This window comes from Chrysochloris asiatica, unplaced genomic scaffold, assembly GCF_000296735.1.
Source record: "Chrysochloris asiatica unplaced genomic scaffold, ChrAsi1.0 scaffold00168, whole genome shotgun sequence".
Taxonomy (NCBI): Eukaryota; Metazoa; Chordata; class Mammalia; order Afrosoricida; family Chrysochloridae; genus Chrysochloris; species Chrysochloris asiatica.
The window spans coordinates 6,077,649-6,096,442 of NW_006408686.1; the positions used below are offsets into that span (position 1 = coordinate 6,077,649).

An 18,794-nucleotide genomic window follows, 5' to 3' on the forward strand; every position below is an offset into this window, starting at 1 on the left:
AAATCTGTTCTTCAGACGATCTCTAAATTCAGGTGGGATATATTCAAGGTCATATTTTGGCTCTCGTGGACTTGTTTTCATTTTCTTCAGCTTCAGTCTGAATTTGCATATGAGCAATTGATGGTTTGTTCCACAGTCTGCCCCTGGCCTTGTTTTCACTGATGATATGGAGCTTTTCCATTGTCTCTTTCCACAGAGATAGTCAATTTGATTTCTGTTTAGTCCATCTGGTGAGGTCCATTTATATAATCATCTCTTATGCTGTCAAAAGAAGGTATTTGATATGAACAAATCATTGATTTTGCAGAATTCTGTCTTGCGATCTCCAGCATCATTTCTATCACCAAGGCCATATTTTCCAACTACTGATCCTTCCTCTTTGTTCCCAACCTTTGCATTCCAATCACCAGTAATGATCAATACATCTTTGATTGCATGTTTGGTCAATTTCAGATTGAAGAAATAGGTAGAATTCTTCTATTTCTGCCTCACTGGCTTTAGTGGTTGGTGCATAAATTTGAATAATAGTGGTATTAACTGGTCTTCCCTGTAGGCGCATGGATATCATCCTATCACAGACAGCATTGTACCTCATGACTGATCTGGATATGTTCTTTTTGACAGTGAGTGCAACACCATTCCTCTTCAATTTGTCATTCATGGCATAGTAAACCATGTGGTTGTCAGATTCAAAATGGCCAATGCCAGTCACTTAAGCTCACTAATGCCTAAGATACTGATGCTTATGAGTTCCATTTCATTTTTGACAATTTCCCATTTTCCTAGATTCAGACTTCGCACATTCCATGCCCTGATTATTAATGGACGTTTACAGTTGTTTTTCTTCATTTTCAGTTGTGCCCCATCAGCAAATGCAGGTCCCACGGGCTTTACTCCCACAGGCTTTACACTATTCGTGTCATCACAGTCAACTGTACTTTGAGGAGGCAGCTCGTCCCCAGTTGCATTTTGAGTGCCTCCCAACCTGAGGAGCTCATTTTCCGGCGCTACATCTGACAGTGTTTTTCTGCTATTCATAAGGTTTTCAGTGACTAAACATTTGGAATTAGTTTGTGTCTCCTTCTTCCTAGTCTGTCTTCATTTGGAAGCTCATCTGAGAAATGTCCACCGTGAATGAAAGATCCTGCTGGTATTTAAAATACCAGTGGCATAGCTTCCAGAATCACAGCAATTCACAAGCCACCACAGTATGACAACTGACAGACAAACTGACACCACAGTACGACAAACTGACAGATGAGACTTACTTGTTTAGTCTCTTTTATATCTCAGAAGAAATTGACTCAAGACATATCCTACACTAATTTAGTTTCATGAACAAAGACAACCCCTTCTCAAGTGGCAATGTAACCACAGGCATAAACCAAAACGAAATCCACTGCCATCAAGTCATTTCAGACTCATAGAGACCTTATATGCCAGAGAAAGATGAGGCTTTTTGCTGCCATAAGGATTTACAGCCTTGAAAACCCTATACAGGGGCGCTATGTGTCGGAACCAACTCCACAGCACGGAACCACCACCACCAGACTAGAAATCGATTTCAGTTTTTGGTTTTGTCCCCAAACTGTAAATCTTTATGGGAATCCTAGTGTGATGTTTTAGGACAAACACTGGACTGCTGACCGCAGAGTTGGTGATTCAAACCCACCAGCTTTTCCTTGGAAACCCTATACAGGATCACTATGCGTTAGAACCACCTCAATGGCATTTAACAACAACAAATCTTGATGGGGCAGACAGCATTACTTTCTCTTGTGGAGTGGCTGGTGGGTTTGAACCACTGACTTTGTGGTTTCGCAGTTCAGTGCTGATCCTACAGCTCTACACCAAAAGTCCACAGGCATTGAAGTGAAGAATTATAACACATATTTCAGGGGAAAGGCGTCCTAATGGTACAGTGGAGTAAACATCAGGCTACTAATCACAGGAGAAAGACAAGGCTTCCGTAAACACTGACTGCCTTGGAAATTCTATGGAGCGATTCTGCTCTTTCCGACAAGGTCACTATGAGTTGAAATTGGGTTTGGTTTTTTAGGGGGTAGGGTGGGATAGTATAAGGGGGAACACAATTCAATCCAAACAGCCAGAAATCATTTCAGTATTTTATGTGTTAACTCAGTGATGGTCAAAGCCTGTGAGGAGGTAGGTGCAGGTAGATAAACTAAAGCAGAGAAGCCAGGTTGCTTGGTCAAAGTCACAGAGCTGAGATCCAAACCCAGACCACCCAGCTCTTGAGTCTGTGCTCTTAATGATGCACCCCTCACCCTGTCCCCACCTCTCTCTCCCTCCCTCCTCACAGACTGACCCCTTTCTGGGCATGATGATGGGCCTTGGAGGAGGCATGGACTTCGACTCCAAGAAGGCCTACAGGTGAGGCGTGGGTCAGGGGTGGGGAGTGGAGCCAAGAGCTGCCGGTTCAAGGTGGGAGGGAGGGCACAAATTAGTCCATCTATGAACTGATGAAGATCTGGGGCTCAGAGAAGACCTGAGTTCTGATTTCCGTCCGCTCCTGCAGGGATGTGGCGTGGCTGGGTGACTGTGACCAGGGCTGCCTGGCCCTTGCTGATCTCCTTGGATGGAAGGTGAGAAGCCTGAGGAGCCCTAGTCAGTCCCAGGACCTAGTCCTGCCTCACAGACTCTCTGAGCCCATGACCCACTCCATGACTCCTCTGGCCTCTGTGAACTTTGCCCCTTGCAGAAGGAGCTGGAGGATCTCGTCCGGAAGGAGCATGCCACCATAGATGCTCAGTCAGCGTCAGGGGCCCCGAACCCCAATGTTCCTACTTCCCCCAGGAAGTCTCCACCACCTGCCAAGGAGGAGGCGAGAAGCACGGAGCAAGAGAAATCCCAGTGACAGGGCGTCTCCCTGACAGGACACCCAGCTTCTCTGGGGACAGCCGAATCCCAGCCCAGGCCCCTCTCTAACTTGCAGTTCTTACATGAGAGCTCTAAACAGCTCCCCAAGCTCCTAAACACTCTCTCTTCAAACTGGGTTCCTAACCCCTCAACCCAGCACAGCTCTAACATCCTCCAAGGGCTAGGTCTGAGCAGCCAGCTTCTTAACAGCCTCAGCCTTTAACCCCTGCTCGTGGTAAGAACCAGCCTCTAATCTCTAACTGCTCCTAGGTGCTGGGGCACACCCTCACCTCAAACTCCCAGGCCAGGGGATCTTGGGCCTGGTCTAACCTCCTCCCATGGGCTGGGGCTGAGCCTGAAGGCCTGCCACATCGGTCTCTGCCTCCAACTTCACCAGGGACCCACTTTCTACATGAGGATGAGTAGAAGATGTTGCTTTATTAGAGACAAATTAAAACAACAAAAACCTAGCCCTCAGCAGTCTGGTCTGAATGTTTCTGGTGTGGACACATGGGTGTGGCTGGAGGGAGGGGTTTGGATCTTAGGCCCTTGAGAAAATCAGAACATCAAGGGGGGTGAGGAGAGGGTGGGTAGGTGTGTCTCATGGGACGACGTTGAGGGAAGGGTGCCTCCCAGATGGGTGCTGGGAGCGGGGAGCCTCATGACTCTTCCCCCTGTGATCGCAGCCTGCCAGGATCTCTTCCTCCATTGCCCACTGGTCACCTAAGACCTGAGCACCCGTAAAAGGAGAGGACGATTAATTTCACACACTTCCCCCAGCCCCGCCCCTTCCCCCTAGCCGCTCAGCTTCCTCTCTTACTTTCACTTCCTGCTACACCAACCTCCCTCGGAGAACAGGTAGGGGCCCCCAGGGACCCAGCATCTGGCCTCTCTGCCCCCAACCTCTGGTCTCAGGCAGCTGCCCCAACCTGACCTGGCCTACACCTTACCCTCTTCCCCATCCCTGTCCCTAGGGCCCAGCTGGCATCTGTCCCCTCCACCCTCTACCAACCCACCCCTGGACACCTGCTTTCTGCCCCACCCCACCTACCACAGGGCTTTTCTGATCAGTGAGCTCATTTCTTTGTTTAGCAGTTCATTATCCATCTCTCTCTCTCTCACTTCCACCTCAAGCAAGAATGGAAACCCCTGAGAACAAGGGCCTGTCCTGATCTCCCCGCCCCGCCACCAAAGGCACTGGTACCTAATTCTGGGCCTGTGCTCAAGTATTTATTGAATGGATGGGTGGGTGGATGAATGGATGGATGGAACCTCTCTTTCGAGATCCAAACGTTTTTCACTCCCAGGACTGGTCCAGAGATCATTTTAAAATATCCATTCCCACAGAGATGACCCACCTAGAACTCTGTACCTGGTTAAGAGCTGGGGGGTGGGGGGGGCAGTGGATAGATAAATGTGTGATAAAGCAAAGAGAGTACAAGTATAGAATCTAAGTGGTGGGCATATGTTGTTAAGTGTCATTAAGTCAGTTCCCACCCATAGCGACTCTGAATAGGGTTTCCAAGGAGCAGCTGGTGTGTTTCACCTGCTGACCTTGTGGTTTGCAGTCCAGTGCTGATCCTACAGCGCTGTATCAGGAGTCTCGGTGGGCATATGAGGGAGCTTCAAAAAGTTCATGGGAAAATTCCATTATCTTTTCAACTTTTTATGTGAATTGGGTGAAGGTTTACAGAGCAGATCAATTTTCCATACAACAAAAGTTTCATGGAAAAACGGAATCCATTATCTCGACATTCCATTTTCCCACAGAATTTTTGAAGCCTACTCATATGGGTGTCCTCTGTAAAATCTTTTCAGCTGGCTTTTCTGTTTGAATTTTTCATAGTGAAATATTGGGATCTGTAGAGGTGGGAATTTAAGAGACACCCCATGGTCTAGGGAGAAAGAAAGAAAAGCTGTCATACAATGTGGCAAATTGATAGTGTGCCTACTAGGGGCTGGGGTCCTGGTGTGGCACTGTAGGATAAGCACTGGACTGGTAACCATAAGCCTGGCAGTTCAAACCCACCACCTGCTCCTTAAAAACAATACAGAGGTGCTATGAGTCAGAATCAACAGCATTTAACAAAAACTACAGGTTGGGCACTTTTCCAGCCCAGGGTTTTGCCAAGTATTGTTATTTAGTAAGTACACATTGGTACGGCCTCCCTGGTTGTTAAAATGTTGGACTATTTCCCTACCATTTGTTAAATAGCTGTTGTCTTGAACCCCACCACCTCCCGTCCCCCTAAACCACTGCCTGTCTACTGGGGTTCCCACATCTCCTTGCCATAAAGCAACACCTAACCTAGAAAGGAGCCTGTTGGTCTTATTCTGATTGACTGGGGTCTCTGCCATATTGCTCCCTTGGTGGAAAAGCATTGATTACCATCTTCTTCCCTAGCAAGGGCCAGATCATGCATGGCCCATTGGCCTTGCACATTCTGAGAATGGCCCAGCCGGAGGACAGGGCTCTGATGCTCCCACCGACAGGGAGAGGTGAGGGCTACTGGGGCTGGGATCTCAATCTCCTGCCTCTGACCCAGAAACTGTCCACACAGTGCCCACCCACCCCAACAGGACCCCAAAACCCACACTCTGACCCTTTACTCCTGAAATACCCCTTCCTGTACTTTGACTCCTCCTAAGTATCCAAACAACAACAACGAGTATCCAAAACCCATCTCTGGCCCCTGACCTGGATCCTACACGTCCCAGACTGGCTGCATCACAGGTGAATGGAGCAGGTGAGGCTGCTCTAGGGGTCCTGAGGTCCTCAGAGCCACTGCATCGCCTTCGGAGGACATGGGGTGTATGGCAAATCCCCGAGCTGGAAGTTCAGGATGCAAAGGCCTTGCTGGAACTATGGCCACTGGGGGTGAGTACTCAACGTTTGGGACCCACTCTGACCCACCCATGACATCCACCCCTGATGTCAGCTGGTTGCTGTCAAATGTAACACAACCCCGGCAAACCAAAATGGCTGCTGGCTGCTGCTTTTCCTCCCACTTCCTTTCTTCCTCTCCTCTTCCTTCTTCCTCTTCTTCTTCTACTACGATTTATTCTTATTTTTCCTCTTATTCTTTATCGAGAGTATGAAGACTTTCAACAGATATCTATTCTCTGTGAAAATGAAGGTCCTGTCACATACGTGAGACTCTGTTGTTAGATGCCACATGTAGCTTGCTTCTGACTTAGAGCCAGTGTCTCACAGTGATATAAATTCATACAGGTACCTGTTCCACAAGGGGTTTTGGTTTTTGTGTTTTATAATAGAGATCATTTTATTTGGATTTCTGTTTTGAACTTTTTACTGTAAATAGAATGAAAATGTACAGGGCAGATGATCAATTTCACTTTCAACAAATCATACACTTTATTTCATCTCAATGTCGGCACTCTCCGACGTGTGCCATCACTCATCCCACTTCCTTCCTGTGGCTCTTGTTTCCATTCCCCCTTCTTTCCCCACCCTGCTGAGCTGTGTCCTTGGGTGAATGCTGCGCTTTGGACCTCGAATTGAATGGTTGGCCATTCTACATACTTATCTATAACTCCCCATCTCCCTTCCCTGCCAGTTCCTCCTAGCCATTTTTGTCTCTAGGCATTTGCCTGTTTTAGGTGTTTTATATAAGCATAATCATTCAATATCTGTCTCATTCTGTTGGTTTATTTTAGGTAACATGTCCCAGTGTGGTGCTGTAGGATAAGCAATTGACCACAAGGTCGGTTTGAACTGCAAGACTGGCTGTTCAAACTCATCAGTGGTCCTCAGAAACCCTATACAGGATCGCTATGAGTTGGAACTGACTCGATAGCATTTAACAACAATGTTTGAAAGGTTTATCTATGTTGTAGTTATCTATGTATCAGAACTTCAATCTTCTTTATAGCTGAATAATATTCCACTGTATAGATAAACCATATTTTGTTTATCCATTTATCAACAGATGGGCTCCTTGGATTGTTTCCACTTTGGACTATTGTGAATTATGTTGCAATAAGCATTGGTTACAGCCAGGTTTTTGAGTCCCTGCTTTCAATTTTTGGGGGGTGGGGTATATATCTAGGAGCCCTACTTGTCTGTCAGTTTGTCATACTGTGGTAGCTTGTGTGTTGCTGGGATTCTGAAAGCTATGCCACCGGTATTTTAAATACCAGCAGGGTAGCCCATGATGGACAGGTTTCAGATGAGCTTCCAGACAAAGACAGACAAGTAGAAGGAGAGATGTACTTCCAAAAATTTAGTCACTGAAAATATGAATACTGTCAGATAGCACCAGACTATTGAATGTTGAAACATGATAAAGAGCACCAGAATGTTGTCAGATATAGTGTCAGAAGATGATTTCCTCAGGGTGGAAAGCACTCAAAATACGACTGGGGAAGAGCTGCCTCCTCAAAATAGAGTTGACCATGATGACGTGAATGAAGTAATGTCTTCAGAACCTTCATTGGCTGATGGGGCACAACTCAAAATAAGGAGAAACAGCTGTAAACACACATTAATAGTCAGAACATGGAATATATGATATATGAATCTAGGAAAATTGGAAATTGTCAAAAATGAAATGGAACACATCAACATTGATATTCTAGGCATTAGTGAGCTGAAATGGACTGGTATTGGTCATTGTGAATCTGACAATCACCTGATTTACTATGCTGGGAATGAAAATTGAAGAGGCATGGCATCTCATTCATTATCAAAAAGAACATATCAAGATCTGTCTTGGAATACCATGCCGCCTTTGATAGGATAATATCCATAAACCTAGAAGGAAGACCAGTTAATACCATGATTATTCAAATTTATGCACCAAGCAACAAAGTCAGTGATGATGAAATCTAAGAATTCTATCAACTTCTTCAGTCTGATATGGATCAAACAGGCCATCAAGATATATTGATAATGACCAGCGATTGGAATGGAAAGATTGGAGACAAAAAGGAAGGATCAGTCACAGGAAAATATGACCTTGGTGATAGAAACAATGCTGGAGAGCACATGATAGAATGTTGCAAGACTAATGACATCTTCATTGAAAATACCCTTTTAAAATAATATAAAAGACAACGCTACTGGAGAGCCATCAAGGCATTCAGTCAAGTCCCTTCAGGACAAACCCCACTCCAAGACTGAAACTCAAAGGGAACATATGAGCAAGAATGTAAGCTTGCTGGTGACCACACTGGTCTACTGGTGAGTGGAAGAGGGGGGAAAGCAGCAATGAAGTTATGGGCTGAGTCAACTCCCGTTGACCTGGAGATGAGAAAGAGAAAAGGAAGAGCTGGTTGGTCCAAAGTATGGTGAGACCTGGGGACACCTGAGCCCATGGACAAGGACATAGCCACTGAGGGCCAGAGCTGAGAGTGAAGCATCCAGCTGATAAGAAGTGAGGGGAGATGCACAAGAACGCTCAAACTTGTGGATAGTACCCATTCAACTTAGCTTCAATGGCTTGATGATCAAAACTCAACTGTTGTAGGATCAATCCTATCCCTTCTGTATACAGGGTTGATAGGGACAGGCAACTTAGACATCGTTGGTGAGACTTGGGGACTTTTATGTGCCTTCATAGCTATCTAAAATGGGGCTATATAGGCACGAAGTGACTGGCTTATAAATTTTCAAGAGGGAGTTTAGTTTTAGTGTAGGGGGAAAGGTAGAATCCCCACCAAATAGTTTTCATCTTGTCTAGACAGGTCTAGTGAAAGGAGATGGGGATAAAATTCTTATGGCTCAATAGTGAGTCATTGGGATAGCTCTGAGTCGGTACTGATTCAGTGGCACTTAACAAAAACAACATATCTAGGAGTTTAATTGTTGGATTATATGTTAAGTCTCTGTTTAACATTTTGAAGAATCACCAAACTGTTTTCCACAGCAGTATTATTTTACAGTCCCATGAGGAATGGACTAAGATTCCAATTTCTCTCCATCCTCATCAACATCTGTTGCTTCCTGGGTTTTTTGTTTTTTGTTTTTGTTTTTGTTTTAAATCATTGCCATTCCAGTGGGGGTAATCTGATTGTGGCTTTGATTTGCATTTCCCTGATGGCTAATGACATTGAACATCTTTTCATGCGCTTGTTGGCCATTTGTACTTCCTCTGTGGTAAAATATCTATTTAAGTCCTTTGCCTGGTTTTTTGTTTTGTTTTGTTTTAATTAGGTGCTTGTCTTCTTACCGTTAAGTTGTAAGAGATTTTTTTGTATATATATTCTGGACATTAAACCTTATTCAGTATATGATTTCCAAAAATTTTCTCCCAATCTATAAGCTGTCTCTACTTTCTTGATGGTTTCATGATAAACAAAAATTTTTAATTTTGATAAGGTCCTATTTATCTATTTTGTCTTTTGCTGGCTTATATCATATCTAAGACTTCATTGTTAAAAATTAGATCCTGAACTATTACCCCTATGTTTTCTTCTAAGTGTTTTATGGTTTCAGTTCTTACATGTAAGCCTTTGATCCATTTTGAATTTGTTTTTGTATATAATATAAAGTATGAGTCTAGCTTCATTCTTTAGCTTGTGGAGATTCAGTTTTCCCACTTACTAATGCAACTATTCTTTCTCTTTGAATGGATTTAGCATCCTTGTCAAAAATTAATTGAACATGTATGTACAAGTTTATTTCTAGACTCTTCATTTCATTCCATTGGTCTATATGTCTATCGGAGTCCCGGCGTGGCACTATAGGATAAGCACTAGACTGCTAGCCTAAAGGTCAGTGGTTCAACACCACCAACTGCTCCTTGGAAACCCTATGTTGTTGTTAAGTGCCTCAAGTTGGTTCTGACTTATAGCGACCCTGTATAGGATTTCCGAGGAGCCTCGGGTGAGTTTGAACCACTGACCATCCACTTCAAACCAACCTTGTGGTCGAGTGCTTACTCTACAGAGCCACAGCAAGGCTACTGGAAATCCTAACCAGGGTCATTATGAGTCAGAACCGATTCAATGGCACTTAACAGCAACAACAATTTGTTTATCGTTATACCAGTGCCGGATTGTTTTGATTACTAGAGCTTTTATAGTTATTTGAGATTGTTCTTCTTTGGCAGTTCTGTATACATTTGTGCATTCGCTTTTCCATTTCTGCACAGAAAGCTTGTTGGAATTTTGGTGGGAATGGTACTGAATCTATAGATCGCTTTAGGTAGTATTGACATCTCAGCAGTATTAAATCTTCTGATCCATGAATATGGAATGTCCTTCCATTTATTAAGGTCTTCTTTAATGTCTTTCAGTAATGTTTAATAGTTTTCAATGTACAAGTTTTTCCTGGATTAAATTTATTCCTAGGCATTTTATTCTTTTGGATGCTGTTTGTAAGTGGAATTGTTTTCTTAATTTTTGTTTTTCAGATCGCCTAGTGCTAATGTATAAAACTTGACTGATTTTTGTGTGTTGACCTTGTATATTTCAATACTTTGCTGAATTAATTTATTAGTCCTTGGGTGGTACAAGTGGTTAAGCACTCAAACATTAATCAAAAGGTTGGCAGTTCAAACCTATCCAGAGGCACCTCGGAGGAGAAACCTGGAAATCTACATGTGAAAAGTCGTAGCCTTGAAAATCCTTCTCTGCACACATGGGTAACCAATAGTCAAAAACGACTCACCAGCACTTAATAACAAAATATGTTTGCTGTTGTTAAATGCCATTGAGTCAGTTCTGACTCATAGCGACCTTGTATAGGGGTTTCCAAGGAGTGACTGACTGGTGGGTTTGAACCACCAACCTTAGCAGTCCAGTGTTTATCCTACAGCACTACACCAGTATCATATTGTCTGTGACAAGGGATCGTTTTAATTCTTCCTTCCTGAAAAACTGCATTTTTCATAAATGAAATTTATCAGACTGAGGAGTTTTCCTTCTATTCCTAGTTTGCTGAATGAATTTTTCACCACAGGGTGTTGGGTTTTGTCAAATGCCTTTTTGCAACAATTGAGACAATCACATGGTTCTGGTCTTTCATCCCATTAATGTGGTGCATTACATTGGTAGATTTTCTTATGGTGAACCACCCTTGCATTTGATGTATAATCCCTTTTCTATACTGTTGGAGTCTGTTTTCTAGTATTTGGTTGAAGATTTTTACATTTGTATTCATGAAGAATATTGGTCTGTAGTTTTCTTTACTTGTGGTCTCTTTAGCTGGCTTTAGTATCAGAATAATGTACTGATTTTTCCAAAGAAAAATGGTCTCCTTTCTTCTTTAAATGTTTTGCAAAATTCCCTAGAGAGACCATCTAATCCAGATTGTTCCTTGTTATAAAGTGTTTGAGAGCAAAAATGCTGGTTGTTTTTCCACGTTAACATTTTTTATTTCTTCTTGAGTCTATTTAAATAGTTTGTATGTTTCTAAGAATTTGTTCATTTTATATGGACTCTGTAGTTTGTGTGTTAATTTTGTTTATCTTTTTGAGTAATCAGTTTTTGGTTTCCTTGATCAAAAAGGCTGCTAATTGATTCAAATGATTAAAAATGCAGAAGTAAAATAGCCTCAGATGTAAATAAAACTAGTTTAAGGGATGTCTGGACCCTGAGCTTCAAAAAACAATTTAAGAATTTCTCTTAATTCCATTAATTAACTTTGTTTCTAACTGTGGGGAATTCTGTATCAGTTAGGCTGCAAGTAACAAACAAGACATTTATCTTTCTAAGGTAACTAGTAAGGAAGCGGCTGGCTCTACTTCAAACATCAGGGCCAGTTTCTCTGTGAGTCTCTTGGCCTTTTTTTATGGCTGTCCCTGGTCCAAGCATACAAAGGGGCTTCTAAAAGTTCAAGGAAAAATGGGATTGAAAGACAATGTAATTTTTCCATGAACTTTTGAAGCCTCTTCATATGTGTTGATAAAGCATTAGTTTATCAACAAAAAACTTACAGTTGAATCAGAATCTATGGATAGGACCCAGATAGCGATATTTTTAAAAGCTCACCTTGAAATGATAATATACAGTCAGAAGTGTGAGCCACTGCCTACATTGGTTATTTGCTTACTTGTTTATTCCTCCCACTGAAAAGTGAGCTACGAGAAGGCAGCAAAACTGTATGCCTCTTGACAACTGTGTTCTCATTGTCTGGAAGTGACAAGATCTGAAAAATATTTATCTAACAAATGAATCCTATATGGTGGCATAAGTGAATAAAACTACAATTCTGCAAGAAAAAAAGTTGAATGTGCTAACTAACATGTTTGTCATAGTTTCTTCTTTAAGCACGCCCTTTTCCTGGTGCCCAAGATGGTTGTCCCTAGTTCAGAGGTATATTCCACCAGATAGCAGTCCCAGCAGAAATAGAAAATCCTTTCTAAAGAGCAGCAGCAAAAGTCCTGTGAAAGATTTCCATTGGCTGGGCTTAACTTCAGATGCTCATCTCCGAACCAATCAGAGTGGCCAGAAAATATAATCATTCCATTGGCTAAGTTAAGTCATGGGTCTAGCATGGATTGACAGTGGTGGTGGTGGTTATGTGCCCTGGAGTCAGAACCGACTCATAGCACCCCTGTACAGGGCTAAGGGGATAACCGAAAGGAAATTTGGGGTGTGGAACTCAAAACAAGGAAAATTAATGTCAAACGGGCAAAAGTAACAGATACCTGCATATCTCCTCTTCAAATTGACCTTTGCCTCCACCTCTCTATTCCAGAGTTTTCTTGTCATAGGACATGGCCCCAGCCAGGACTTGGTGCTGAGGACAGGACCTTCCTCAGGAGAAATAAACACCTACCAGATCAAGAAAGTTCCCGGAGGTGAGGGGCCTACCCTTGAGATTCCAGTTCAAAGCAAATTTATCACCAAGAAGTCTCAGCCACACTTCTAAAATATCTCCCAAATCTTCCCGGTACGCTCTGCCTTTATCCCCATAGTCTGAGCCACCATAATCTCTTGCCAGACTAGTGTAGTATCCACCTTCAGTTTCCACTCCTTCTCTCCTGAAATTCATTTTGAGTCGAGTAACCAGAATGGTATTTTTAAACATCCATCTGATGTGATGTTACACAACTGCCTCAAACCCTGCAGGGGTTTGTAACACTCTTAAATCACTATTTAAACTCTTTACCATGACTTCAATCTGCTGCACAAATCTAGCCCTGGCCAGCTGATCCTCATCCACTCTGCTCCAGCCACACTCGTCTTCTTTCTGTTCTTAGAACATGCTGAGTATGTTCAGAGGCTTTACATTTACAGTTCTCTTTTGCATGATGAGTCCTCTTCCTTGAATGGTTAGTTTAATCTCTCCATTCTTCAAGGGACTGCTAACATGAACCTTCATTAACCACCACAGCTAAGATGACCCCCAGTCATTTTCAATCCCTTCATGCTTCTCATAACACTCAATACAATACACAGTTATCTTTGGCTATTTCTTACTCATTTATTTTCTGTTTCTTCCCACTGAAAAGTAAGCTACAAGACGGCAGAAAAATTGTCTGCCTCTTAACAACTGTGTTCCTATTGTCTGGAAGTGACAAGACTCAAAAATATTTATCTAACGAATGAATCTAATATGGCAGCAAAAGTGAGATATAAGAGTAAGATACAGAAAAATACAGGAACTACAAGGGCTGGAAATGTCCCTGTTCAGAAAGTCCCTTATTGGGGATCAGGGTGGAGAGAAGAAGCAGCTATTCTTCATGTTTTCTTCCCTCTCCCTCCTTGCCTCTCCCCCAGGTGTGTCTCTGGAATCTTCTAACCTCTGCATGCCTGACCTGCCCCATCTCCTGGCCTTCCTATCAGCCAGCAGGTATAGGTTACTCATCAAACGGGCCAAGAAGGACCCTTTCCTAAGATACCCAATCCACACTGTGTCTCTCCATTATTTTTCTCAGGGATGTTTTACCTAGAACACTGCTCTTGCCTCCCTCAAGTCTAGGGACAGGGGACAAACACACAGGTGAGGCATGGTCCTCTAAGGCGGCTAAAGGCCAACTTTTCAACCTCCTTGGTTCAAGGAGATGGAACTTGAGAGACTAGACCACTGGGTTTGAGAGTGGAAGGGTTTTTGGGGCCTGGACTTTAGGGTCTCTGGGGCATGGGGAGATAAAAACCCACACTCCTTGGTGTATGAGAGGAGGGAGATGGGAGCCGGGACTCTTGTGTTCTGAGGGAGAAGGGGATTGAGAACCCAGACTCCTGCCTGAGTCTAAGGGAAGGAGGAGCTGGGGACTCCTAGGTCAAAGGGAGGAGAACATCCTAGGCCTGTCCTCTTGAGCCCTGAGGGAGGGAAGGGCAGAGGCCAAGACTCAGTGTCCCTCTAATAATAAGGTTGGGAGTGAAGTGTCCTGGTCCCAAGGACACCTAGAACATCTCCCTTTTACTGGCCCCCAGATCCTCCGCAGACTGGCAGGGTCCAACTCGACATCTCAGGAAAGGCCCTCTCTGTGGTGAACCAGATCTCCCTGGAGACACACAAAGGGCAGGGGATGACAAAACAGGCCCTCCCTGAGGCACCACAAGAAACAGCACACAAAAATAGCCCAGGTTAGCAGGGCGGGGCCCTGGACCCCTGAGGGAGGGGGCAGCTGTAGTGTTGCTGGGCTGTGAGACCAAACCATCTCCTGATGCTCCAGCCCCCAGGAACCCCACCCCTCACCGCGTCTCCTGGGTGGAAGGGCCACTCAGCCCAGAAGTACACTATCCTGGGCCAGCTCTGGACAACTTGGTGGAGGAGGAGGAGGTGGAGGTGGAGCACTCCTACAAAGATGAAGAAGAGGGGCCTGAGGGTGTTCTCACCCTTCATATCCAGACTCTGGCCAGAAACTGTAGTAACTATGTGGCCAAGCAGCTCCGGGGTCTTCAGGCTCGCCTCACCTCAGCAGCAGTAGGCTCCCACGGGCCCGGGGACCCAGCCACAGAGCTGCTTCAGGATCTACGGCACTTTCTTATTGACCTCCAGGATTACCTCCTAAGGGATCCGCATGTCAGGGCCCTCTTTGGGAACAGGGGGTCTGGAGTAGCCCAGATGGACCAGGATCTTGGTAATGAGGAGAATTGGAAGGGAACATATGGCTACTCCCTAGTCTCCCATGGGTTCGGGTTTACCATCTCTTGTTGTTGGGTGCCATCAAGTCAATTCTGACCCATAGCAATCCTATATAGGGTTTCTGAGAAGCCGTTAGTGAGCTTGAACCTCCGACCTGAGATTCAAACCGACTTTGCAGTCTAGCACACTAACCCGCAGCGCCACACCAGGGCGCCTTACCATCTCTTGGGCCTACATATGTGCTCACATCCAACTTCTTTCTCTCTAGTCCTGTGCATACCCATTTACTTGCTTTTCCACTCATGCGTCCTTTCCTCAGATTAAAACCAAACTGTTTCTGTGTGGTTGATTCTGATTTATGGCAAGTCCATGTGTTCCGACATAAAGTAACACCTATTGTGTGGCGCTGGTGGTCCAAACCCACAGTCGCTCCTTGGAAACCCTGTACAGGGTCCCTATGAGTTGGAACCGACTCCACACACTTCATAACAACAGCACTGTATTCACCACGTGCTCCATCTCACACACGTATTGACATCCACACTGCTTCCACGTGCATGTTCAGAGCCATGTTCTTGTCTCTATATTTGTGGGTGGCAAAAACAAGGGAGGGACGGCGTGAGTCGGTGGGCCGAGTGGGTGGCCGTGAATCAGCCTATGACCCTCCCTTCCATTCCCTCAGGCCCCGCAGTAGAGGTGGCCGTGTGCCAGGCGCTGCTGGCACCCCTAAAGCCTGCCCTGTGGACTCGACTGCGCACACTCCGCGCCCAGGAGCTGAGGCTACTCCGGCGGAGACAAATAGCCCTGAGGGCGGAGGCGGGGCCTCGGGGTGCTCAGGGGGCGGGGTCTGAGGGGCAGGGTCCCGCCTCCACCCTGCGGAGCCGCATCCACCAGCGCCTGGCGCGCCTTCACGCCGCCTGCGCTCCCCGCCGCAAGGTGGAGCTCCTGCTGGCTGTTTGCAGAGACATCTATGCGGGTCTGACCTGTGGCGAGAATCAAGGTAAAGTGGGGTTTGACATCTATACGAGATGGACTAAGGGAAGTGTCCACTTGGCCTGGGAAGTCAGGTAGGAGGCATCTGTGTGCGCATTGAGGGAAGAGGGTGGCAAGCAACCATGGGGGACATCTTTGTGGCCCTAGGGTGTCTAGTAGGAATTATTTGCAAGTCCAGAAAGGTGGAAGCGCAGCCAGGTTTTAGGGTCATGGGAATCAACTGGGTGGAGAGTGTTTGCGGGTCTCCATGCACTTCAGGATCTGACCTTGGGCTTCTGCAGAGCCCCAGGGGGCTGACGCTTTCTTGCCGGCGCTGACGGAGGAATTGATCTGGAGCCCAGACCTTGGGGAGACTCAGCTGGACGTGGAATTCCTCATGGAGCTCCTGGACCCGGACGAGCTGCGGGGAGAGGGTGAGTCCCCACCTCTGAAATATCTTGGACCAGCAAAGGGCGCTCTAGGGCTACCCGAGCCCCAGAGATGCCTCTTCCTGAAGCAGGCAGAAAGGTGGGCTGACGGCAGGAGCTCTCTGGGCCACAAGGGAAGCCGAGAGGGCTGACCAATCCCCTCTGGCTCTCAGCCGGGTACTACTTGACCACGTGGTTTGGAGCATTACACCATATTGCCCACTACCAGCCAGAGGCGGGACGCGCGCCGCAGGGACTCAGCTGTGAGGCCCGTGCCTCCCTACGACAGTGGCACCGCAGGCGGACGCTGCACGGACAGAACCACGCTGGTACCCAGGTGACCACCTGCCAGGGCATCGTGTGGAAGGTAGGGCGGGGCCTACTGCCCCTCTGACCCTGGCTCCCACCTCTCGCCCTAGGCTGACCTGCCGTTTGAGGAGCCATGGGTGAGGGGAACAGAGCCCGGGAACCACTGATGGTTAGGAGTCTCAAATCTCTCTGCTCTTCAGGCAAGATAAGGGAGGGGCACCAACTTCGGACCCCTGTGTTTTAAGGGCAGCAAGGAGGAAGAGATCCCAAGAAAAAGAAACAGCCTACCTCTGAGCCTTTGTACTGGCTGTTCCATCTTCCTGGAATGCCCTTCCCTAGTATCCACACTGCTCATTCCCTTCCCTTCTTTCGATGTGCAGATGTAAACTTCCCAGGAGGTCCCCCCCATCCCCCCCCAGGTCTAAAACTTTAATCCCTCTCACTTGAGCTTCTCATAGTATGTAAAGTAACTGCCCTTCAAACATGTCCATGATTGAATCCTCAGAACCTGTGAATATATTACCATACAGGGTCAAAAGGGCCTTTGTAGATGTGGTTACATTAAGCATCCTGAAATGGGGGACATTATCCTGGTTTATCCAGGTGGGCGTGGTGTAATCACAAATGTCCTTAGAAGAAGGAGACAGGAGGATCAGAAAGAGAATGAGACAATGGAAGCAGCTGGAGGGATGTGTCCAGGAACCAAAGAATGCCAGCAGGTTCTAGAAACTGGAAAAGACAAGGAGTCCAATCTCCGCTTGAGCCTCCAGGAAGAACACGAACACAGTTTTTGATTTTAGCCCCTTAAGACCCATTTCAGACGTCTGACCTCCAGCCTTGTAAAATACCGTTGTAGTTGTTAAATACCATTGAGTTGGCCCGACTCACAGTGACCCCCATATAGGGTTTCCGAGGAGCAGCTTGTGGGTTTGAACTGCCAACCTTGTAGTTTAAACTGACCTTGCGGTCCAGTGCTTATCTTACAGCACCACGCCAGGATTCCTGTAAGGTAATAAATCTGTGTTGTTATAAGCCACCAAGTTTGCGATTCGTTGTTACGGCAGCCACAGGAAATGAATACAACTTCTCAGCACTATTTATAAAAGAGAAAAATTACTGTTATTACTAAGTGCCATTGAGTCACTTCCAACCCATAGCAACCCTGTGTAGGGTATCCAAGGAGTGGCTGGTGAGTTTGTGGCTCAAACCAATTTTGCCGTCCAGTGCGTTAACCCACAGTGCCATACCAGAATAGACATGGTAGATGAGATTTTCATCCACAGATAGAATTTACTGGGAAAATAGGAAAAGGCCTCTCACTCTGTCTCCTGAAGAGATGTATTGCCACGAAAGTTTTACTATAATCAGAATTCCGTAAGTTTGTTGTTGTTATAAAGTGCTGTCAACTCAATTCCAACTCATAGCAACCCTGTAAAGGGTTTCCGAGGAGCGGCTGATGGGCTTGAATTACTAGACTTGTAGTTAGCTTATCCTCCACCTCACACTGGGATGGTAAATTTAGTCAACTAAAAATGTGCCAGGGAACATGGGATTTTTTTAAAAAGTGTTTTATTGTGAATTATGTGATAGTTTACATGGGAGAACAGCTTTACATTCATCCTATCATATATCATTTCATTGCCATGATTACAATCCCTTCCATGCATCATCAACCAACCAAAGGGTATATATACCCTACAAACCTGCCCCTCTGTCGTCAGCACACAGCCCCTCTCCCTTTCTGGATCTAGAGTCCCCAGCCGCTCCATCTCTCCACGTCATCATCTCTGCCTCCATCTCTGGCATCACTGCTTCTCTGGGTAGGGTCCCGCTCTCTGCTCTTCTCCCTTAATGGACCCAGGCAGGGACCTCCACTCCTGGACTGCAAGATCAGCCACTACCCTCCTTTTGTTATAAAATGTCTACCTTTTACATTTCCAACCCTCACAGTCAGACCTGATAGTAATTATTCATTATTGAACCACAAAAGTCCTATCCCCGTCTTCTTTCATCAGCCCCGCCTAGACAGATTGGATACTACTCAGTGGAGATTCTACCTTCCTCCACACCCTCTGGATCTAGGTTCCCTCTTGAAAGCTTGTAAGCCAGTCACTTCTTGCCTTTGTAGTCCCCCCATTTTGGGTAGCCAGTGTCCAAGTTGCCCATCACTGTCTACCCTGTGTACCGATGGGGTAGGAATGATC

General features: G+C 45.6%; 2 protein-coding genes across 3 annotated transcripts in view; both read left to right on the forward strand.

The window, feature by feature from the left end:
- Positions 1-2,956, forward strand: part of SIRT2 (sirtuin 2) — a 27,982-nt gene extending 25,026 nt beyond the window's left edge. Inside the window, exons 11-13 of one of the 2 annotated variants that reach the window (XM_006871447.1) lie at positions 2,324-2,394; positions 2,540-2,606; positions 2,723-2,956. In XM_006871447.1, coding sequence (XP_006871509.1) covers positions 2,324-2,394; positions 2,540-2,606; positions 2,723-2,878 — 294 coding nt within the window. In that variant the 3' untranslated portion in view covers positions 2,879-2,956. The remainder of the gene's footprint in view (positions 1-2,323; positions 2,395-2,539; positions 2,607-2,722) is intronic. The other variant, XM_006871446.1, reaches the window with a different exon arrangement.
- Positions 2,957-5,644: 2,688 nt separating this feature from the next.
- Positions 5,645-16,757, forward strand: RINL (Ras and Rab interactor-like). The gene is made up of 10 exons (XM_006871539.1): positions 5,645-5,758; positions 12,545-12,647; positions 13,570-13,642; positions 13,728-13,792; positions 14,227-14,379; positions 14,469-14,876; positions 15,564-15,881; positions 16,156-16,287; positions 16,455-16,618; positions 16,701-16,757. Exons 3-10 carry the CDS (start codon positions 13,599-13,601, stop codon positions 16,755-16,757), a joined length of 1,341 nt encoding a protein of 446 aa, XP_006871601.1. The 5' UTR covers positions 5,645-5,758; positions 12,545-12,647; positions 13,570-13,598.
- Positions 16,758-18,794: the final 2,037 nt, after the last annotated feature.